Source organism: Tamandua tetradactyla, chromosome 5 (assembly GCF_023851605.1).
Source record: "Tamandua tetradactyla isolate mTamTet1 chromosome 5, mTamTet1.pri, whole genome shotgun sequence".
Taxonomy (NCBI): domain Eukaryota; kingdom Metazoa; phylum Chordata; class Mammalia; order Pilosa; family Myrmecophagidae; genus Tamandua; species Tamandua tetradactyla.
This window is the reverse complement of record NC_135331.1, coordinates 192522311-192546847: the sequence shown is the minus strand read 5'-3', so window position 1 is coordinate 192546847 and position 24537 is coordinate 192522311. Positions and strand designations below refer to the sequence as shown.

The 24537-nt window shown below is 44.4% G+C and overlaps 1 protein-coding gene across 15 annotated transcripts in view; it reads left to right on the top strand.

The window, feature by feature from the left end:
- EPB41L2 (erythrocyte membrane protein band 4.1 like 2) overlaps positions 1-24537 on the top strand; it is a 215432-nt gene that overhangs the window by 88951 nt on the left and 101944 nt on the right. For all 15 annotated transcript variants that reach the window (XM_077162888.1, XM_077162892.1, XM_077162894.1 and 12 more), the window contains 2 exons: positions 6368-6849; positions 7645-7836. In XM_077162888.1, coding sequence (XP_077019003.1) covers positions 6382-6849; positions 7645-7836 — 660 coding nt within the window. In that variant the 5' untranslated portion in view covers positions 6368-6381. The remainder of the gene's footprint in view (positions 1-6367; positions 6850-7644; positions 7837-24537) is intronic.

Below are 24537 nucleotides of genomic sequence, written 5' to 3'. Positions count from 1 at the left end.
CCCTCCCTCTTCATTGACCACTAGTATTTCTATCTACCCGATTTATTTCACCCTTTATCCCCACCCCCACCGTTGTTTGTTTATTTTTTTACACATCTGTTCATACCGCGGGTAAAGGAGCAGGTTACTTAGGAGAGCTATCTGTCGAGTAAGGGGTGGGTTTGTGAAGTGTACTGAGTTGGAGGCCGTCAGAAATCAGTTTCTTCGAGGATGCAGAGATGGTCTTGAACTTCATATGTCAGGAAACTGGCTCTGGTGGAAGCCGCCTTAATGCTGCCCGCCAAGCTGGAGGAGCCTGGGAGGTTTCTGTGGCAGAGCAGAGCAGCACTGCCCTTCCCTCGGGGCATCGGGGTCTCCAGGAAGGAAGACCACGGCCTGGTGTTCGCGTCAGGGGTTTGCGTAACGTGGGATTTCTTACGCGTAACTGCTGCCCTGCTAGAGTGCCTTATTGCTTCCATTTGCACAAATTTCTGCTTGGGGAAGTGTTGTCTCTCATGCCTACCTCCCTGGACCCCGTCCATCGTGCCCCACGCTTCCTGTCACTCTTCTCCATCCTTCCTGTTTCCTGATGCACGTGCAGGAACGTGTGCGTGCTCACATGCCTGTGTGCATTTGTATGTTTATCCCCCTCCTGTGTTAGCATTCCGCAAGGTATGTCTCGTACGTGCTGTTCTGAATCCTGCTTTAGTGCTTCACAAGGAACCTTGGAGACACAGCTCTGATCTGGCACGGAGCCCTTCCCCGCCCCACCCTAACAGCTGCTCGTGTCTGCTGTGTGAACGTGAACTGTGGTCCCCGCTGAAGATCGCCGACCTTTCCCTGTCAGAAACGGCGTTGTGGTGAACCACCTTGTACGCAGTGGTTCTGCGTGTGTGCAGAGATGTATTTGTAGGATGCATTCCCAGAAGTAGAATTACTTGGCTAATATGTATACACATTTGTACGTGGGATAGCTGCTGTCAAGCTGACGTCCAGCGGTTTGTTCCAGTTGGCTCTTCCTCGGGTAGTTCTTGTGAGGACGCCTTTGTCCCCGCAGCCTCGCTCGGCGGCTGCCTGGTTCAGCTCTGGGGTTTTTCCGTTCTGCGCTCTAAGCTTGCGTTTCTCTAAGGATGCGTGTGCTGAGCATGCTTTCGTCTCTTTATGGGCCGCTTACGGTTCTCTGTGTTCACCACGTGTGAACTCTGCCTATTCACTCTTTTCCCTTTTGAGTTGTTGGTCAGCCTGATCAACTTAAAAATGAAGTTTGGTTTGGAATTTTGATGCTGAGGGGAGTTATAACCAGAACCATTGTATTTGGCTTTTTATTCAAGTTGTGTGATTTCAGCTCAGAGCAGATATGTCTAGGAGATACGCTGTGAATGGGAATTAAGTGCTCTTTAGAAAAGCACGATTCCTCTGTATTTTATGGGTGTTTAGCTAGCCCCTCCCCTGAAGGCTGTTGTCTGACTTCCTGAGGAGAGGACAGGGGTACTTTTAAGAAAACTGATGGCTTTTCAAAACTGGCAGTAATTTCTGAATCTAAATTTTCAAGGTTTCTGAGTCAGGCACAAGTCGGAATAAACATTCACGCTGCCTGTGCAGTGTGTGGTCCCGCAGCCCGAGGGCAGGCTCCGTTCACCCGAGCATCCGGTGTCGGGCACGTGGTCTGCGAGTGCACGGCCTGTGTTGTGGACGGAGGAGGTAAGATGCAGCCACGCCATGCCAGTTGGCGACGCTCCTTGGGACCTCAGAACGTGCTGGGAAGGACTGTGAAACCGCAAGGGGTAGTAGCCATGTGTTTATTTTACTCTTTCATGAATAATTGTGAGGCATTCTGCTAGGTGCTGCTCGTGGTAGTGTGGGGAGGTCTCCGGAGCTGAACTACTTGAGTTTGACTCTTGGCCCTTCCATGTATGACTGTGTGGCTTTGCACGAGTGTGCAGAGTTGGTGAATTGGTGCTCAGTAAATAACTGGCCACCAGCGTTGGTCTTACAGCTGCCCAGGGAGCGTGCACTTGCAGCCTGCTTTACTCAGGAGATGACACTCGGGGCGTTGCATAGCTGTCTTCGCTCATGGTGAAAGGATGGTGAAAGGCAGAGCTGGGGTTCTGGCTCTGGTCTGTGGGGTTCCTGCACTTGATGTTCAAACCCCATACTGTTTTATACAAAGATTGGCTTCGCACGGACAGTGGGCAGGTCCAGTTCTGGCCATTAGAGAAATGAAGGCGCCCCTGGGGAAGACTTGGGCAAATGCAGTTCATCAGTATTTTTCAGGCCGCATTGCTGCTGGATGGGGAGCCAGCGTGGCTCTGAGTCTCAGCCTTGCAGTTGTTCTGTGCACTGTGACGCTGAGGTGGCACTGTCCAGCCTGGGGTCCGGGAGGGGGGCGGGATGGACTTGTGTCTCTCCGGGCTGGCCTTGTCTGCCGGACAGTGCTTGGCCTGGCACAGACCTTCAAACGTACGAGAGCGGCAGGGACTTGTTTCTAGGAAATAAAGTTATCACTTATTCTGAGTGTTATTAGAATTGGACAGTATTGAAAGTTATGTCCCGACTTCACAGCCTCCTCTTCAGTATATGAGGAAAGGGACTCTTACAATTTGGTGAACCCTAAGATCTACTGTGTGTGCGTGTGTGTGCTGTATGGCGGGGGTCACATTTCATGTGAGTATCCCCTTATTGCAGCACCGTTTGTTGAATTTTTTGTTTGTTTTTTGGAAAGTGCATGGGCCAGGAATCAAACCTGGGTCTCCCGCATGGCAGGCGAGAATTCTACCACTGAACTGCCCTCGCACCCTCAACCCTAAGATCTTTTTAAGGTTGTTTCCTTCCTATTTAGAGTTGTTAGAATAAAGAACTAATTGTTTATCTCATTAATATTGACTTAAGTTTTAGGTTTTTAAAAATTGATCATGGAAAAAAAGGAAACTCTTGGCCAGCCTTCTCTTAGGTAGGAAGCCCTAAAGGCAGCGGGGAGCAACAGCTGGGGGGCTCTGTGTGCCCCCCCCCCCCAAGGCCAGCAGGGAGCAGCAGCTGGGGGGCTCTGTGAGCCCCCTCCCCTGAGGCATAGGGTGTGCAGAGGCTGGGGTCGGATTCTTGGCTGCAGGTAGGGGAGACACATTATACCTTAGGAGAGAGGAAGTAGGGGCTGCACATGGCGGGAGCTGGCTCCAGGCCGGACTGAGGGCAGTCCTGGGGGCTGGCCCCCTTCCTGTGGCCCTCCAGCCAGTACCTTCTAGATGTGTCTGCTCGTCATCTGGATCTGAGATGGGGTCACACGTTCAGTGTCCAGAGGCAGGAAAGGGGCCCCCTCCTCTTCGTGGTTCTTTTTACCTAGAGGAAGCTTTTCTTGGCCGAGGCCCCCCCCAAGACCTTCTTTGTGTCTTCTGGGCAAGGGGAGGGAGCCTGCCGGGTTGCCCTAGGCCAGCTGTGTCCTGGGGTGGCGGTGGGCAGCCCCCCTCTCCTGCCTGTGGAAGGGAAGGGGCTTATGTCACAGGGTGAGACAGTGGGGGGAGCACAGGCTCCCCGCGGAGCTGCTTCTGCCTTGTCTTCAAGCCACTGAAGGGTCAGCGTCCGTGTCCGCGCCTGTAGTTTCCAAAGGTTTACTTTAAATCAGATATTTGCTAACATCTTTTTATAAGTCCTTGATCCCTAAAACAAACAGGCAAACAGAAAGATACACTATGATATATAGCTGGATATAGAAAATAATCCAGTTTTGGATTATTTTAAAGGTAGCTCTTATTTATCCTCACAGGTGGTGGGGGAACAGCTAGTATAGATTAGCACATGGTCTGTGAGTGTTTTCACACTTCCTGGAATATGGAGTACTCTACTTTCCAGACTTCCTGGCACTGGGGAATACTAAACCTGTAAGGAAAAGGACCATGATCTGCTCTAAGCCTGCCTATCTTTGTTGTCCCTTCTCTCTGTCCCATATTTCTTTTTCTTTTCTCTTCCTCTTCCCCGCCACTCCCTTTCTTTTAAATGCTGTGTATATTTGAGAAGCATCACTCTGATGTTTCTTAAGTAGAATTAGGTGGCTGGTGAATGATTTCTGTACTTAGATTGCTATATATTTTTTTCTCACACTTGATGCTTTAAGAGAAGAAGATAAGAGTGTTTTAAAGGTCCTCTTGGGCGCCAAGCATTTAGGGTAGATGATCAAAAGCAGGTGATTGTGGCTGCAGCAAATTGTAGTATATACCTCCTGCTCAGTAGGAGACGAAAACAAGCTTTGCCAGACCTAGGAAATAACCGAACTGTAACTGTTCATACTTTGCCAATATTGTCTAAGTTTGTTATTTGTTGCACAGTTTTAATGGTTTCTTTCTAGCAGAGCATTCCTATGAAAACCTGTCTCCATCCCTTCACCACCATGTTTGAAGCTGAGAGTTGCGTACTTTTCATTTCATAAACAGGGTTGAGCTGTGTTGGGAGAAAATGAAGATCTGAAATTGTGTGTGGTCTCAGCATGGGGTGGGGGTTTGCGCTCAGCTGCAGTAGCACCTGCCCTGCGTCTGTGCCCACTCAGACTTCACCCACAGCACGGGCTCTGACCGCGGCTCTGGTTTGCAAGATTTTAAGGAAAAAGCTGGCCCCTAAAAGTACCCTGAAACCCCTTCCTTGAAATTCTTTGCATGAATATGTAGACTTACTGTATCTGTTTGCCTTGTTTCCTCTGGTGTTCTGGCTCAGGTTTTTGAGTAGCATAATGGTCTTTGGTGGGTAGTTCCGGCTGGTGTGGAGACGGCTCCTTGGGGGTTACCTCCTTTTCAAACACGAGGATGGAAGAGTGGATCTCATGTGGCTTGGCTCCTCACCTGGCTGGTACTGACCCTCTGCTGATGGCTGCTTTCTGTGTGGTTGTGTGTGAGTGATGCACACCTTTTCTCATGGGCGGTGCGGTCGTGAGCACTTGTAGGGACCCAGATGGAGCCTGCCAGCATGGCGGGTCGTGTTGAAACCACGTGCCTGCCGGATGGGCCAGCTTCCCAGCAGTACTCCTCTGATGGATGATGAATAGAAAGGTTTTTACTTGGCGTGTTATATAACTGCACTAATGATGGATTTTAGGGGATTGTAATTAACGGTTAGTGGAATGAGCCTTGCTAGAGTTTGGGAAATCTTAGTTCTGGTTTTGGCTTTGCCCATCTAGTTTTGTGATTTCAGAAAAATCTAGAGCCTCTGCTTCCTTATCAGTAAGATAAAGTGAAAGTATTGTCCCAGATGACTTAACAGCACTCAATCACTGTTTATTGGGGACCTCTTATATGCCAGACTATATAGATAGTGGGGACATAGCAGTGAATAAACCAAACACCCCACCCCTCGTGGGCTCTCGTTTTAGGGGAATGTTCTCACTTAGTGGGAGTCCAGGGTGGGGTTTCCACTGAGTGAGAGTTTAGCGGCTTCTCCACGTCTGAACCTGTAAGAGTTATAGGCACGGTAATTATGGCAGGTGGATGGGCTCTAATCGTGTTTTCTAATAGTGGTAATTAGTTCAAGAAAACCATTTTATCAACAAAGTGTTTAGTTTTGAGCTCTGTTGATCTCTTGACACTGTTTTAAGGATATGCTTATTTACGTAGGTTATATTCACCCTTGTTGTTGGGTATTTGCGATCCAGTCAGCCATCCATGTTTTCTGTTTTGCAGTTTCATTTTGATGGGCCACATCGATCAACTCTGAGGTTCTTAAAACTCAGAAGTGTCGTGAATAGTGTTGGGCGGGGACTGCTCTGTCGGGGCTTTAGCCCTGTGTCTCATGGCGGCCTTGTCTCTGAATTGTCCTGTCCTCGTCTCAGTCCATCTGTGCTCTTGGGAGCTTGCTGGCCCGGTGGTCCTCCAGGCGGAGTGTTCTGGGGGAACCGATGGACTTATTGGACTTGGGTAGTGTTAAAATAGTAAATTACAGAATTCATTCATGGTGCATAGGCATTTTCACAGATTGTCATGAATCTTTAACAAAATTGGATTATGTTTCTGTCAGGTATTGTTTTTGGCTAACTGAAACCAAATAAAAGCACTCACTCTGTAACCCATAGAGATTTTTTTTTTACGTGGGCAGACTCCGGAAATCAATTCCAGGTCTCCGGCATGGCAGACGAGAACTGACCCCTAGTGATTTTAAGTTCTGTCTGTACAGAATCAGACTCAGTCCTGCTGTGATGCTGGTGTTGGTTCTTTGATTCTGGTTGAGAATTCTAAAACATAAGCGCAGCCACCAGCGTTTCCTCTTGGGCCTGCTGGCCGCTGTCCTTGCTGTGAGTGCTCTCCCCTCACCTTCCTGCCCCTGCCTTCCCTGCTCGGCCTTTTCCTGGCCCCGTGCCTCCAAACCAGGATGGGAAGTTTGTAACGCACCATTTTGTGATTTTGTTTGTTTGCAGCATAAGCTGTGATCATGACCACTGAAGTGAGTGCCACGACGGGGGTGAAGGACTCTGAGCAGTTGGAAGCAGCTGCAACCGAGGAGAAGCCTAAAGATGTAGCAGAAAATGGGCAGAATTCGTCATCTGATCCAGAGGAAGGAAAGGGTTCCCCGTCTCCTCCTGAAGCCGAAAGCCAAAGCAGTCCACGCCGCCAGAAGCGGGAGAAGGCGCCGTCGGAGAGCAGGGGTATTTCTCGATTCTTACCACCATGGCTTAAGAAACAAAAGTCGTATAACTTGGTAGTGGCCAAAGATGGAGGCGATAAGAAAGTGCCGACGCAAGCTGCTGTAGAAGGACAGGTCTCAGACCAAGAGGGACGTCTTCTGGAAGAAGAGAGACAGGTGAAGGGTGATGCTGAGGGAGCAGCTCCGCGGAAACAGCCTGAGATGGAGGCTGAAGTCAAGGAGGAAAAACCTTTGGAGAGCAGTGCTGAGACGCAGGTACGCTTGGGAAGTGATTGTCTGGGAACGCATGGTGCATAACCACACAACGAAGAATATTTGCTTGCTTTTGAATAATTTCAAGATTGTCTTGTATTGAAATGCTCCTGTATCTTAATGTCCCTGGAGTAATGGCCTTGAATTGGTGTACCACAGCTTTCTCCACTCCGTCCCGCCCTTTTTTCCTCATTTTTTCTTTCTCTCTTCTCTTGCTCTCTCTTCCTTTCTCTCTCTCTTACCTCTTCCCCTTCTCATTCCCTCCTTACTTCCTTATCATCCTTCAAAATAATCTAAACAAAAGCAGAAAAATCCACTACATATACAAAATAATTTAAAAAAACCTTTTTCTTTTAAAGCCCTCCGAACTCTGCAACATAGCCCTTTAAATAGAGTGCCCCTTCTGTGCCCCTCCAGCTGGTTTTTGTGTTCAGTGAGTAGCAGAGTTGGGTGTGTGCTGTCTAGTTGCCTAAGGAGACTTAGAGTTTGCCATGTATATGAGATTTTAGGTGGAAATTCTGTTGTTTGAGAAATGTTAACAGTGGTTGCGGGGGCGTCGTTTCTTTTGCTCAGGTAATGATAAAATACCCCCGTCAGCCAAATGAGGACAGAGGTGGGTGGGTCGGGGGTGGGGGTCTGGGGGTGCACCTCTGCTTTGGCGCTTTGTTCTAACAAACTTTGAAGTCATTTAAAATTTTGTGCTGGTAGTGGTTGCAGAAATGACCGTATTTCCTTCTGCTGGGTCGTCTTCTGCAGATTGGTTAACTTTAGTATGATTTTAATATTTTTCCTCGACAGCCTGATGAAGAAAGTAAGAAGAGAGAAGAGGAGAAGATGAAGGAAATGCAGGAAGACAGACCAGCCGCAGAAGCAGCAAAGCGGGAGACCAAGGAAGTGCAGACCAACGAGCTGAGGGGGGAGAAGAAGGGCAGAGCTGTGCCGTGCCGAGTGGCCCTCCTGGACGGCACTGAGTACAGCTGTGACCTGGAGGTGAGACGCTGCTGCCCGAGAGCCGTGTGTGGGGGCAGCAGAAGTAGGGCTGCCCCTGTTCACGGATGGCACAGCGAATGTCTTTCTGAGATTTAGCAAGTTTCTAAAAGTGAGTTTGCTGCAGACATTCCATTAAAAAAAAAAGAAGAAAACATAGAAGAGGGTGAGTGCTGTGTCCCAGTGGCTTCCTGAGCTTAGGGTGTGCAGTGGCCGCCCAGTGGCCTGGCTGGGCAGGTTTGACTCGGTCTGTCCCGGCAGGCACTGAGTGTGTGAACACCGCTTCCAGCTGGCGGGTGCTTGTCTTGAGATGAGTAATATTATCAGGTTGACATACATATAAGAGAAAGGAAATTTGAGCAGTAAACTTAACCTAAGTATTTTATTCTCAGATTAATTGCTGAAAATCTAGCTCGCCTGTTTGGTTTCATTCAATTACAAAACACCTATGATTTGTAGAACATAATTTATTAGCAATGATACTGACAGAAGCCAATTTTTTTAAAGCACCTAGCAACTTATAATTTTATGTTGGTCAAAATTTTTATTTTGCTTTTCACCACCAAATTGCTTCATTTGCATGACATATACTAGTAGTTAATTTTGAAAGAGGGACTGTGGGGAGAGCTTTGAATGGGGAGTCTCTTTAATCCTTACAAGAATCCTGTACCAGGGAGGCATTTCACTGGGAGTGGGAGAGTCCCAGTGGGAGCCCGGAAGGCTGAGGGGGCCAGCTCACCTGCCCAGGCCCCCCCAGCTGGTGAGGACACGGAATTCCAGCTGCAGGAGTCTGATTCTAGAGCTGGCAAAACTGACCACTCACTGACACTGTTTTTGTCTGCCACACTCAGAAACAATGGATCTAATATGGTCTCTATATAATGGCCTTTTTTTTTGGTCTTCAGATCTGTTAAATATTAAATATTCTTAATTCCTTGCATTCTTGCTGATTACATATAGAAGTTACCCTTTAACAATGAAAGTATTCAGCTTTGTAAAGACACCTCATGTCCTTCTGGTTGAACAATAGTTTATTATGTATATGCATATGTATTATATTGCAAGATGCTGAGGGAACTATGATGATTTAATCATGTCCTTTACTTTATCTTTGCATTGATGTTCCTGTTAAAAACCCAAGTAATTTGCTTCAGTCACAACTTTTCAGCAGAACTGCTGCTAACTGTGGAAATCCTGGACTGCGCTGAAGCGAGAGAAGGTTGGGACTGTGACTCGGGACGGAGCACAGTCGTCAGCCCATATAGCACTGGATTCGATCATGTTGCTGCTACTTTCCAGCTTTATCTTGGGCATATCTTTAGACTTTTCTAGCATCAATTTATCTATGAAAATTGGAGATTAATCCCACTTAGCTGATAATGTTACAAGGATTAAATAAACTTCACATCCTAGAGCCAGCTTAGCCCAGTTATTCTATATTGACACTGCCCAGATTAGGCAGAATGAAGCACATCAAATCACTGAAGACGTGCCTTGTGGTGTGTGTGTGTGTGTGTGTGTTCGTTCACAGATACAGAGCATGCTGCTTGCCTTGCTCTGAGTTGTTGGCTTCCTTCACTTCATTTCCCGCACCAGGCCACTGAGCCTAAATTTACTTGAGTGCTGCAGGTGAGGGGAGCTCTTCACTGAGAAGCAGGAGGAACTTCCATCTCACCAGTCTTCAGAAAATGTTGTAAATTTGCGAGCCTTCTAAGTTTGGGTGGCCTATTGCCAAGCCTCAGTTGCCTGCGCTGGAAGCTAGCATGGGACAGGCTCCCTCCCCTTTAAGTGCTTTTGGTTTGGGGAGGAAGGTTTCATGTATCTAAAGAATAGTTTTCTAATTTGCCTATTTTCTGCAGTGTTTGAAAATGAGATTTAATATTTTTCCATTTGAAGAGAGGGAGAGTGGCAGAACAGGATTAAAAATCCTTAAAGATTTCTTTTCATTTTTTGTCCTTTTTGTCACTCCCCTCCTGTGCCTTCTGAGCAGCCTGGGTGGGAGGTGTGGTTGGGGAAGGGAAGAAGGGAAGGCGGAAAGGAGAGGGGGAGGGAACAATGAGGAAAGCCTGAGAACAGGTTTCTGAGCTTGAATTAGCTATTTTGTATCTGACCACGTGTCCTCTGTTTTTCTTACCTGTTCTGGAAGGTAGGGAGTCTCGATTTTGAGAACCAGCGGTGATGATAGCTTGTTACATGACCTGAGCCTTTACCCAAGCTTGGTGGGCCTCAGTTTCTTCTCCTGTGCAGTAATTGTAGAATTCCTTGAATGATCTAGAAGGGCCCTTTCATCTCTGAAATTCTCAAAATGACTAAATTCCAAGATTGACTAACCTATTTTATGGTTTAAATGCATTTTTGTTCACTAATCATTTTTTAAAATGTGTGCATACCTCAGAGATACTGCCGTTCAAGAGCATTGCAGTGGAGTAGATGTCACAGTGGAGCTAGTTACATTAATTCTTCTGTGTCCTAGTGTATATAAAAGTTATGTTTGCTCTATGCTTAGTCTTTTTTTTTTAAACATTTGTTAATTGTGAAATATGACATATATACAAATAAAGCAATAAATTTCAATGTACATTTTAACAGGAAGTTATAGAACAGATTTCAGAGTTTGATATGGGTTACAGTTCCGCAATGTCAGGTTTTTCCTTCTAGCTGCTCCAAGACACTGGAGACTAAAAGAAATAACATTATAATGATTCAGCAGTCATACTCATTTGTTAGATCCTGTCTTCTCTCTTATGACTCCCCCTTCTCCTTTGAACCTTCTCCCAATCTTTTCTGGTGTTTGGGCTATGCCCGTTCTAACCTCTCCATGTTGAAAGGGGCTGTTGATAATGTGGGATAGGGAATGGAACTAGCTGATGTTCTGGAGAGGCTGGCCCTCTGCATTTCGGGACTTATCTGGTCTGAGGACCCATGTGGAGGTTGTAGGTTTCTGGAAAGTAAACTTAGTGCATGAAACCTTTGTAGAATCTCAGATAGAACCCTGGGTGTTCTTTAGGGTAACAGGAATGATACTGATTGGGATTTGACAAACCGTAGCAATTAGCAATACTTAGCTGAAGCTTGCATTAGAGTTGCCTTTTGACTCTATTTGAACTCTCTCAGCCACTGATACCTTATTTGTTACAGCTCTTTTCCCCCTTTTGGTCAGAATGGCGTTGTTGATTGCATGGTGCCAGGGTCAGACTCATCCCTGGGGGTCGTATCTCATTTTGCCAGGGAGACTCACACCCCTGGATTAAACTATAGTCTTATTAAGTGTGCAGTAGCATTTTATCTTTAAAAAAATGTACATAACCTTAATTTAAAAAAATTCTTGATTGCTAAAAAATACTCACCATCATCTGACCCTTTAGCAAGTCATAATTTTTTGCTGGTGGTGGGTCTTGCTTGATGCTGATGGTTTCTGACTGATCAGGGTGGTGGTTGCTGAAATTTGGGGGTGACTGTGGCAATTTCTTAAAAGAAGACAGCAGTGAAGTTTGCATATTGTTTGACTCTTCCTTTCATGAAAGGCTTCTCTCTGGTATGTGATGCTATTTGATAACATTTTACTCACGGTAGAACTTCTTTCAAAATTGGAGCAGTTCTCTCAGACCCTGCTGCTGTTGCTTTATCAGGTAGGTTTATGTGATATTCTAAGTCTGTTGTGGTCATTTCAACAGTGTTTTACAGCATCTTCACCAGGAGTAGATTCCATCTCAAGAAAACTGCTTTCTTTGTTCATGTATAAACAGCAACTCCTTATCTGTCCAAGTTTTTCATGAGATGGCAGGATTCAGTCATTGCTTCAGGCTCCACCTCTAATTCTGGTTCTCTTGCTGTTTTCCCCACATCTGCGTCACCTCCTCCACTGAAGTCGTGAACCATCCGTGAATGTTGTCATCTGCTTCTGTTTGGACCCCATGAACCACAGATGTTCTTAATGGCATCTAAAATGGTGAATCCTTTCCAGAAGGTTTTCAATTGGGTTTTCCCAGATTCATCAGAGGAATCACTATGTATCGCAGCTATGGCCTCATGAAATTTATTTCTTAAATAGTAAGACACGAAAGTTGAAATTATTCCTCGATCCGTGGCTGTAGAATGGACATTGTATTAGCAGGCATAAAAACATCATTAATCTTGTACTCTCCCTCAGAAATGTTCCGTGACCTGGGTGCATTGTCAGTGTACAGTCAAATTTTGAAAGGAATCCTTTTTTTTCTGAGCAATAGGTCTCAAGAGTGACCTTAAAATACTCAGTAAACCATGCTGTAAATATAGGTACTGTCACCCAAGCTTTGTTTTTCCGTTTATAGAGCACAGGCAGAGTAGGTCAGCATAGTTCTTAAAGGCCCTAGAATTTTCAGAATGGGAAATGAGCATTGGTTTCAACTTAGAGTCACCAGCTGTATTAGCCTCTAACAAGAGAGTCAGCCTGCCCCTTTGAAGCCAGGCATTGACTTCTCTCTAGCTTTGAAAGTTCTAGATGGCATTTTCTTCCAATAGAAGGCTGTTTCTTCTGCCCTGAAAATTTGTTGTTTGGTGTAGCCATCTTCATCAGTTATCTTAGGTAGACCTCCAGGAAAACTTGCTGCAGCTTCTCCATCAGTACTTGCTGCTTCAGCCTCCACTTTTATGTCACCGAGGTTGTCTTCTTTCCTTCAACTTCATGAACCTCCACTTTTATGTCACGGAGGTTGTCTTCTTTCCTTCAACTTCATGAACCAACTTTTCCAGCTTCAGAGTTGGCTTGTGCAGCTTCCTCACCTCTCAGATGTCACAGATTTGAAGAGAGTTAGGGCCTTGCTTTGGATTGGGCTTTGGCTTCAGGGAATGTTGTGGCTGGTTTAAGCTATCCAGATCACTGAAATTTTCTCCGTATTAGCTGTAAGGCTGTTTTGCTTTTTTCTTGTCCGTGTGCTTGCTGGAGTAGCTCTTTTAATTTCATTCAAGCACTTTCCGTTTGCGTTGGCAACTTAACTAGTGGTGTAAGAGGCCTGGCTTCAGCTTCTCTCCACTTTTGACATACCTTTCTTATTAAGCTTAATCATTTCTAGCTTTTGATGAAAGTGAGAGACCTGTGACCCTACCTTCCGCTTGAACACTTAGAGGCCATTATGGTCTTACCTGTTCAGCAGGAGAACACACAGTATTTATCGATCGAGCTCACCCTCAATCTTACAGGGCTTAGTTCCTGGTGCTCCAAGACAGTTACAGTGATGACAGCAAAGGTCATTGATCACAGATCACTGTAACAGATACAATAATAGTGAAAGAGTTTGAAATATTGGAGGAATTTCAAAAATGTACTGTAGATGTGAAATGAGCACATGATGTTGGAAAAATGTTTCCTTGTATGAAAGTTTCAGATGCAATTTTACTTCTTTGGTTGCCCTAGATATTGTCTCCAAAGTGGTTGCATCGTTTTGCATTCCCAGCAGCATGATTTTTCCACGTTGTCGCCAATACCTGCTGTTATCAGACTTTTGACCAATCGTATGGATGTGAAATAGCATCTTGGTAATGTAATTTGCATTTGTTTGGTCACTGTAAACTCACTAGGTTATTCTGCAGTTAGCAACAGCCTTGCCTTGTGGTGACACTTGCTCAAGTTATATTTCCATGTCTTCATTGTCTCAGGAGCAAGACGGAGGAGAAGCCTGTGCCTGGGACATGTTAGTTGCACCATAAAAAGAAAAAAGGTGGCGGACCATGTATGGCTCGTGGCTCTTCATCCTGAAAGCGGAGTTTACCTCTTTCACTTACATTTCGGTGGCCAAGCACGCCATGTGGTCTGGGCCGATGGCGACAGGGCCGCGAAGAGTGGCCCTCTCACCGAAAGGGAGGTGAATTGTTGAGTCCATGGAAACGGCATTGCACTTGCAACCGACCAGACTAGGCAATGTTTTCCATAAATTCTGTTTAGGTTTCGAGGATTGCTCTAGGTTTTAAAAAGTAGATGTTGTTTATCGGATTAAGGCCGTTCTCTTTCTCGTTTCTATTATTTACTTGTGAATAGGTGATAAATTTTATCAATTGTGTTTTTTGCATTAATTGTGAGAGGAGCATGTATTTTTCTAATGTGATAATTTACATTAAATTTTTCTGGTCCTAAGCCATCTTTGAATCCCTGGTATAAACTCTACTTGATCATGATGATTCTGGATTCATTTTGGATTATTTTTATTTGGGATTTTCGCCTGTATTACCTTTACTTTTTTTTTTTCCTAATTATCCTTATCAGGTTGTATATTGACCTCATGCAGTTGTTTCCTTCTTACCATTTTCTGGAAAAGCTTGGCTAAATTAGGGCTCATAATTTGTCATTTGGAGATCTGGTAGAATTTGCTTTTAAACTATCTTGGCCAGGTGGACTTTTGGTAGAGGGCGTGTGGGTGTTGTTTTTTTTTTTTAACTCACTGATTCAATTTCCTTATTCTTCTAATCTGTTTCTATTTTTTTGAGTCAATTTTAGTAATATTTTTCATGGAAACTATTTAATCTAAATTTTTTTGCTGTGAAGTTGTTCATAGTATTCTCATCTTGTACATTCAATTTTGATGTTTTTCATTTCTAATATTATGTGCATTTTTCTTTTTTCTTCATCATTCTTGGTGTGTATCTACTATTTTATTTGTTTTCAAAGAAGCAACTTGGTTTTGCTTATCTTTTCCGTTTTATAAAGTTTGTTTCCTTTTGATGTTCTCTTTTCTATGGGATTACTCAATTCTTTTTCTTTCTGAAGTTGGATGCTTAAAAAAAAATAACAATACTCTTTCATGGTTCCAGTTTTTCCTTCAAGTGCCTCTTGATTGTGTAAGTTTTGAAATTTAGTGCTTTCATTGCCATTTATTTTTGTTTTGGTCTGAGCCATTTTTGACTGAAATTTTTATAGGCTTGATTTCTAATTTCTGCAGTGTGTGCGTGTATGTATGTGTATGGCTTTGTTTCCTGTGGGATTAGGGGATTATGTTCACGTTTCCAGTTTTATTATTCCTTTGTGGTCAGAGCGCATGGCCTATGTAATAGAGATTCTGTGGTCATTTGTTGAGACTTGCTTGGCAGCCCAACTGATGGTCAATTCTTGTGAGCGTGTTTGGAAAGCAGATTACTCTTTGATTGCTAAGTGGGGGCGTCCAGACCTGCCCCCATTGTCAGCCTTGTTAACTAGGCAAATCCATTTGTCCCTGTCTCTGTTAACTCAATGCATGACTTATCAGTTATTAAGACAGGTATATAGAAATATGAGTGTTGATTTGATCAATTCTTTTTGTAATTCTGTAAGTTTATGCTTTATAAAATTTGTTGCTATGTTATTAAATGCATACCTGTGCTAAATTATGTATCTTAGATTATTTATTTCCTTCTTATCGTTTTATAGTACTTTAGATTTTATTTTATTTGATACTACATTTTTTTGCTCTTAAATATCATGTCCTTAGGTCTTTTTGGATGAGGGTTTTTTTTTTTTAATGCCGTTTGAGAATTCTGTCTTTTAACTGATGAAATTAGGCTGTTTCTTTCATATAGTTACTGGTTTGTGTGGCTTTATTCTACCATCTAATTTTGGGCTATTAATTTTCTTTGTTTCTCAAATTGTCTTTATTTCCTTTTTTTTTCTCTTTATTATTATTTTTTAGAAATCATCCCTAAATGTTTTATAGACATACTTAATAAAATCTGATGTTAATCATTATGTTTACCCCTCTTTCCTGTTCTTGTTTAGCATACATTTATTAGATGTCCAATCTCATTTTAGAGTGGTATATAATAAAGCAGTTTATCTGTGTATTTGTCACTTTTCTAGGCTTCTGTTAACTCACAGGGAACCAGCTTACAATTCTGCCCGAAGCAAAGTTGAAATAGTATTCCAAGTTAAAAGCAGCAGTTCTGGACTTCAGTTCACCAACAATTAAATTAAATCTTTGCTTTTATGGATTCTTTTCAATAGGCAGATACTCTGCCTATTAATTTATAGGCAGAGTATCTTTTCATTTAACGGATGTTTGTTTAGCGTACTGCCATAGAATGAACTGTTGAGGGCAATGGAACATGAAATAAGCTTATAGTATGTGTTGAGTAAACTCTTTTTTTCCTTTCAAGCACAAAGCAGAAGGGAATTTTAGTAGAGATTAGTGTTGTTACCCCACAACAGTTCACTTACGTGCTAAGCATTGACCTTCTGTCTGATCACGGGCTGTAATTCAGCATTATCGTAACTGTTAGAATGATGTAGAAGTTCTAAGTTGCATTCCTTCAGTTACTTTCCTCTTGCCCAAGTTTTATGCCCATTTAGGTTCTCTGGTCGCTCGCTTTGGCCAGTCACTGTGGTGCCCTCCGCCGCCCTGCAGAGCCCAGCGGACAGCCTGCCTGCCTTGCCTGCCTCACCTGCATCTGCTCGCCTGCTCGCCTGCTGGCCCCTGCTGACCGCTGAGGCCTTCGTCCTGCCACTCTGTGCAGGACGTTGGTGTCCAAGGACTATCCGGGGAAGTGTGTTGTGGGAAGCTATGGCTAACGATGAACTAGCAAGCACTCAAGTTGGTGAATACAGTGTGGGAAGTAAAGACTTGTGTTTTATCTGGGGTGGGACGTTAGATCTGTTTCCCTCTGTTTGCTGTCATTGTGGATCCCAAGGATTGTTTCCATCTGCCCATCTCCCTTCCCTCTTATGCAGTCTTTATGGCCTCCCGCCTTCCCGCTGGCCCGCCAGCCTGTTCCCACTGCTGCAGCTTGGGTTTGGGCTGGCTGCCCAGGACCAGGCCGCGCCACCTAGGGAGAGTCACCGTGTTTGTCCTCCTTCTTCTGAGGACACAGTTATTATACTATTAAGTGGGTAAAGATGTTTAACATGCAAAAACTGCCGTGATTCCCAGAAGCTGAAAGTTATAAATTAGCGTAATATTGGAAAGCAGTGCATTTTTTTAAACTTTTTTTATTGTATAGTATAACATATATACAAAGCAAAGAACTAAAAAAGCAATACTTTTCAAAACACTCCTCAACAAGCGTCCACAGGATAGATCCCAGAGTTTGTCACAGGCTACCACACGATCCTCTCAGATTTTTCCTTCTAGCTACTCCAGAACACAGGAGGCAGGAGGCTAGAGGGCTTAAATACTTTATCTTCGCAATCGACTTTTTTTTCTTTCTTTTTTTGTGAACAACAGTAATATATACAAAAAAGCTATAAATTTCAAAGCACAGCACCACAGTTAGTTGTAGGACATATTTCAGATTTTGACATGGGTTACAATGTCACGATTTTAGGTTTTTACTTCTAGCTGCTTTAAAATACTGGAGACCAAAATAGATATTTATTTAATGATTCAGCATTCATATTCATTTGTTAAGTACTATCGTCTATGTGTAATTCCACCATCACCTTTGATCTTTCCATACCTCTCTTCGGGGTTGTTTGAACTATGGCAGTTCTAACTTTTTCATATTGGAAGGATCTGTCACTCATGGGGTTTGGAGATGGAACTATCTGATGTTCTGGAGAGGCTGGGCTAGGTTTCAGGACTTATCTGGTCCAGGGACCCATCTGGAGGTTGTAGGTTTCTGGAAAGTTACTCTAGTGCATGGAACCCTTGTGGAATCTTATATATTGCTGTAAGTTTTCTTTAGGATTGGCTGGAATGGTCCTGGTTGGGGGTTGGCAGGTTATGACGGGTAGCAAGGTCTACCTGAAGTTTGTGTAACAGCAACCTCCAGAGTAGCCTCTCGACTCTATTTGAACTCTCTCTGCCACTGATACTTTATTAATCACCTTGTCTTCCCCCTTTTGGTCAGGATGGAATTGTTGATCCCATGGTACCAGGTCTGGATTCATCCCTGGAAGTCCTCTCCCATGTCACCAGGGAGACTTTCACCCTTGGATGTCGTGTCCCACGTAGGGGGGAGGGCAGTGATTTCACTTGCAGAGTTGGGGAAAGCAGTGCATATTAAAGACTGAGTATAATTTCTAAAATATATGGAAATAACTTGACTTTATTTTTGTGTTTGGCTTATGTAATTGCAGGCTTATTGCTAAGCCATGTCTTAATTTTAACTCAAGTTCTGTAGTCTCTGTGCATTTGTTGCAAATGTTTCCAAGTATTTTTTTACACTGTAGTTGGTGAAAATTGCAATTTATATTTTATAATTATTTATCATATTTGAATCATAAACTGAGATCTCAAATATTTTTGGTTAAAACCTTTACTTGGAACATTATTGTAATTTTTAATCAGCAAATTTTAGAATTTGTTTCTAGTGTCTGATACATATATATATATATATAATCTCCTTGAGATATTTGAATGTTACAAGCTCCTTTGGGGCTGGAGTTTAATTGTAAAGACTTAGGGAGTCTACGGCATTCTGGGCGCTCAGTGGGGACTTGGCTGGAGGACTCTTGTAATACTGCAGTTAAAGGATGGATGCACTTAGCTTGTGAAAGCAGTGGGCCCTTTCCTCTAAGGAGAAACGCAGTGATGTTTATTTGAAGCCGCGCATGTAAAGGCAGGAGGTCTCCGTTGACTTCCATTCTCACTCTCTGGGGGCTTGGGGAAGTCACTTCCTCTCTTCCTCTGTTCTCAGGTTGCAGAGGAAGAATGAAAATATTTGCTTCCTGTATTTCTAGGATGGAGCTGGTTTCGCTACAACTGATAAGCCTGTATATTTTTTTTAGTCTGAAAATAAATGTGAATGTTCCTGCAGGACCTTGGCAGGCCGAATGGATGTGCGTTCTGGGTTGGAGCCACTCACATTTTCCTCTGGCATCTGAAAGCTGTTCCCACGTGTTGATTTTGTCTGAGAATCGAAGCCATTGTTTCTGCCCACACTGGAATGTCAGTGCCACTTCTTCTCATGCTGTGAATAAGGCGGTCAGAATGTATGCTCTGCCTCCGCGCTGACGATAAAGTATTTGTCAGAGAGTGGAGTGTGCCAGGTCTGCGTGCCTTGCTTGTTTTGAGTATGGGGGGGCTTCACGGCTTCTGCTGTTTTATTATCCGCTCCAGGCTGCTCTTTCAGAAAACCTCTGGTATGACTCTTAAGAGGTTTACTAGTTAACCAATTTCAGCAGTCTCCATGCTTTAGAGGGTCTGGAATTTACTATGATCTTATGAAACAGTGATAGATTTAAATATAATTTAGGAACTAGAAACAGTTTAGGCAGCAGAACTACATTCTGTGCAATTTAAATCCCAGCCCTGAGAACTCGGGATCCTGGTGCCGTCCCCTGCCCTGGGCCATAGAGGACTTAGTCCCGCTGAGGACTCGGACTCGCAGGGCAGCGTGTCCCTTTCGCTCCTGGAGCCTCTGTGTCCTGTCTTCCCAGCCGAGTCGGTCTTCTGCCAAGTGCCTCCTGAGCTGTCTGTCCTACCTGAAAGTTCTGGTCCTCCCGTCTCTGCATTTTTCCTTCCCCACCCACATGATCCGTCTGTGCTTTAATGCTCAGCTCAGATCCAGCTCTCAGGATTTGACTTTCTTCTCTGAACTTCATTGTACCACTAACTTGGCAATTAACCCTATACTGCCTCGCAAAGAATATCTTCTATTGTTGTATTGAGTAACTGCTTGATATCTTGCATTGTGTTGGTTTTTCTCAGCTTATATCGTTTCCTCATTTGTAGTTCCTTGAGAAAAAGAAACTCTCCTAGTAGGGCAATTACTTAAAACTTTGTTGTAGTTCTTCATTTTTTTTCTCTTTACTTTCTTGTACATTTTTAGAATTTTTGTCCAACATATCTAAGCTAAATGACTGCATTCGTTTGTGTTGCTGAATCTTCTCCCTAATTTGAAAAGAATGGTGCATGTGTACATAAAATTTCTGCTGTTCCCCAGTGATTGCTACGTCTGTCCGTCCCTGCCCTGCTTGTTAAATGCTTAGAAAGAGAAGGCCAACTTCCAGTATTTAGAAATATTTCAAGGGCTTAAATATGTGAAAACAGTTTATTTTACATATCTGTGCTAGGCCCAAGAGGAAAGTGGTGGAGCTGCGGGGCTGGTGGGCTGTTGGCAGAGGAGTTCCGGCTTGGAGGGGCTCAGGAGCTCCACCCACACTGCGGCACACTGCACTTGGGGAGAGGAGAGTGCTCAGCTCCTTTCCCTCCTGTTGTGTCTTGTCTTGTGCAAACTAAGAACTGAGAGGTTTTTATTTATCACCAGTCAAGAGATTCTACCACACCCTTTCTTCTCTCTGTCTTCGCTACATTTGATTTCAGACTCTGAGGATTGAAACACTGAGTGGCCACAAGAAGGAATGGAGCCGTGAGGCATGCGACTAGGTGGATGAACCGTAAGGACTGCATGTAAAGTGAAATGTCAGAAACAAAAGACAAGCATCATGCCTTGGTCATATGGACCAACTGTGGCATGAAAACTCTGTGCGCTGAAGTCGAGAGCGTGGTTATCAGGTTGGGTCTGTTGTAAAGAGTCCTAGACTGTGAGCTCTGACAGCCGTCACGTATGCTCAGGAGTTGTAACTGTTATTGCTGAGTTCTGAGATCCTGAGCTGTTGTGTATAACCTGGTCGTTCTGAGAAACTTCGGGTGTTTATGTGACACCTGAGACTCAGTCAGGGCTCTGAAGCTGTGGCAGTCAGCAGTACCCTATACAGAAACTGCTTAAGTTGAGGAAAGGATCAGTCTTGGACAAGAGATATGAATGAAGCTGATTTGGGTAGGACTAGAGTAGATCAGAATACAGGGTAAAGGATGATATCATCCATATTTTAAAACTTCAACTTCTGTGTGAGACCAAAGGGAGACATGTTTATTTGGTGCAACATTTATATTTTGGGTAGTGCATTTCTTAATTAAACTTGTATGGTCAGTTTAGTTGAACACCGTAAGTACATGGAATCTTGAATAGGGAGTGAGGACTTGTTGGTTTGTCCAGGTTAGTGTGATGCCCTGATATATCCCAGAGTGATTTGGGCAGAGAATAAAAAAGTATTTGCAAGGTCCCCTTGAGGGCCTGGGGAGAAAGGAGAAAATATTCACCTTCCCCATCTGGAGAATTCCTTATATTCTCGCAAGCAGTGGGGACAACCACACCAGTAGGCTGAGCCCTCGATCTTGGGTTTCGCACCTGCAACACCTACTCCTGCAGAGGAGAAACTAAGCCTCCTGATGATCAGGCCTGAGGGTCACCCCCAGAGAACCACTTTTGTTGCTCAGATGTGGCCTCTCTCTAAGCCAACTTGGCAGTGAACTCACTGCCCTCCCCACTACGCAGGACCTGACTCCCAGGAGTGTAAATCTCCCAGGCAATGTGGAACAAGACTCCCAGGGATAAGCCAGGACCCAGCATCAAGGGACTGAGAAAGCCTTCTCGACCAAAAGGAGGAAGAAAGAAATGAGACAAAATAAAGTGTCAGTGGCTGAGAGAGTTCAGAGTGGAGAGGTTATCCTGGAGGTTATTCTTATGCGTTCTATAGGTATCCCTTTTTATTTGATGGTGTATTGGAGTCACTGGAGGGAAGTACCTGAAACTGTAGAACTGTTTCTTGATTCTTCTTTTTTTAGTATATATATGGACAAATCTTCACATAGTCCATACACGATGTATAATCAGTGGCTAACAGTATCATCACATAGTTGTGTAGTCTCACCACAATCATTTTTAGAACATTTGCAGCACTCCAGAAAAATAAATTAAAATAAAAAACTCATATATATTCTATCCCTTACCCCATCTCTCCTTGACCCCTAATATATCCATCTACCCAATTTCTTCTACCCTTTATCCCCCTATTTATTTATTTTTCATCCATATTTGTTTACTCATCTTTCTATACCATACATAAAAAGAGCATCAGACACACGTTTTCCACAGTCACACGGTCACACTGTAAAAGCTCTATCGTATATAGTTGTCTTCAAGAATCAAGGCTGCTGGATTTTGCCACATTCATTTCCCCAGGTATGTACTGAGCAGTGGGGTGTCAGGATCCTATGGCAGCCCCACCCCAGCCTCCTGTGGAGCCACCACCCTGCCCTCCAGGGGGCTGCACTGCTCAGCTTTCTTTCCAGCAGTGAATATGAATAGGTACATCTCTCTCTCTCCACATTTTCTCTAGCACCTTTTCTCTCTGTTCATTTCTAAACAGCTTTATTTGCACATCATACAATCCAACTTGAGTAAACAGACGTACCTTCGCCACCATATTCTATCTGAAGATATTTCCTTTTCTTCCACAGAGAATCCACACCCCTCCACCATGCACCCCCGTTGTTGGCATTTAGTTTGGCATGATGGCTTTGTTACATTCAGTGGAAGCATATTGCAGTGTTACTGCTGACTATAGACGCTAGTTTGTCTGATCGTAGTCTTGATTCTAGTTTTTCCCATATACCATCTATTTTCAGCACCTTGCAATGTGGACATTCATTTATTCTCCCTCATGCAGAAACATTTTTATATTTGTACATTTAATCACCATCACGGTCCACTCTAGGCCTTCCTAAGTTGTACTGTCTCTGTCTTTCCTTCTGGTGCCAAATGTGCCCCATCCTTCTCCCTCAGCCATGCTCACACTCAGCTTCATTCACTGACATGTGATTGTGCTACCTTCAGGTAGTAGTGTGCTATCCATTTGTGAATTTTTACACTCAGTCCTGTTGCCTTGATTCGTGAAGATGATTGTATAGGATATAGCTTTTACAATGTGACTGTGATTATGAAAACCTTGTGTCTGATGCTCTTTTTATCCAGGGTACGGACAGATGAATAAAAGAATAAGGACAAAAAAGTAAATAATGAGGGTCATAATGGGTAAAAAAAAAAAATTGGGTAGATGGGAATACTATTGGTCGATGAGGGGGAGATGTAAGGGGTATGGGACGCCTGGGTTTTTCTTTTTCTGGAGTGATGCAGATGCTCTAGAAATGATGATGGTGGTGACCACACAGCTATGTGATGCTGTGAGCCGCTGGAGTGATGCAGATGCTCTAGAAATGATGATGGTGGTGACCACACAGCTATGTGATGCTGTGAGCCGCTGGAGTGATGCAGATGCTCTAGAAATGATGATGGTGGTGACCACACAGCTATGTGATGCTGTGAGCCGCTGGAGTGATGCAGATGCTCTAGAAATGATGATGGTGATGACCACACAGCTATGTGATGCTGTGAGCCGCTGGAGTGATGCAGATGATCTAGAAATGATGATGGTGGTGACCACACAGCTATGTGATGCTGTGAGCCGCTGGAGTGATGCAGATGCTCTAGAAATGATGATGGTGGTGACCACACAGCTATGTGATGCTGTGAGCCGCTGGAGTGATGCAGATGCTCTAGAAATGATGATGGTGGTGACCACACAGCTATGTGATGCTGTGAGCCGCTGGAGTGATGCAGATGCTCTAGAAATGATGATGGTGGTGACCACACAGCTATGTGATGCTGTTGTGAGCCGCTGGAGTGATGCAGATGCTCTAGAAATGATGATGGTGGTGACCACACAGCTATGTGATGCTGTGAGCCGCTGGAGTGATGCAGATGCTCTAGAAATGATGATGGTGGTGACCACACAGCTATGTGATGCTGTGAGCCGCTGGAGTGATGCAGATGCTCTAGAAATGATGATGGTGGTGACCACACAGCTATGTGATGCTGTGAGCCGCTGGAGTGATGCAGATGCTCTAGAAATGATGATGGTGGTGACCACACAGCTATGTGATGCTGTGAGCCGCTGGAGTGATGCAGATGCTCTAGAAATGATGATGGTGGTGACCACACAGCTATGTGATGCTGTGAGCCGCTGGAGTGATGCAGATGCTCTAGAAATGATGATGGTGGTGACCACACAGCTATGTGATGCTGTTGTGAGCCGCTGGAGTGATGCAGATGCTCTAGAAATGATGATGGTGGTGACCACACAGCTATGTGATGCTGTTGTGAGCCGCTGGAGTGATGCAGATGCTCTAGAAATGATGATGGTGGTGACCACACAGCTATGTGATGCTGTGAGCCGCTGGAGTGATGCAGATGCTCTAGAAATGATGATGGTGATGACCACACAGCTCTGTGATGCTGTTGTGAGCCGCTGGAGTGATGCAGATGCTCTAGAAATGATGATGGTGATGACCACACAGCTCTGTGATGCTGTTGTGAGCCGCTGGAGTGATGCAGATGCTCTAGAAATGATGATGGTGATGACCACACAGCTCTGTGATGCTGTTGTGAGCCGCTGGAGTGATGCAGATGCTCTAGAAATGATGATGGTGACCACACAGCTATGTGATGCTGTGAGCCGCTGGAGTGATGCACATGCTCTAGAAATGATGATGGTGATGACCACACAGCTCTGTGATGCTGTTGTGAGCCGCTGGAGTGATGCAGATGCTCTAGAAATGATGATGGTGGTGACCACACAGCTCTGTGATGCTGTGAGCCGCTGGAGTGATGCAGATGCTCTAGAAATGATGATGGTGGTGACCACACAGCTATGTGATGCTGTGAGCCGCTGGAGTGATGCAGATGCTCTAGAAATGATGATGGTGGTGACCACACAGCTATGTGATGCTGTGAGCCGCTGGAGTGATGCAGATGCTCTAGAAATGATGATGGTGATGACCACACAGCTATGTGATGCTGTGAGCCGCTGGAGTGATGCAGATGCTCTAGAAATGATGATGGTGGTGACCACACAGCTATGTGATGCTGTGAGCCGCTGGAGTGATGCAGATGCTCTAGAAATGATGATGGTGGTGACCACAC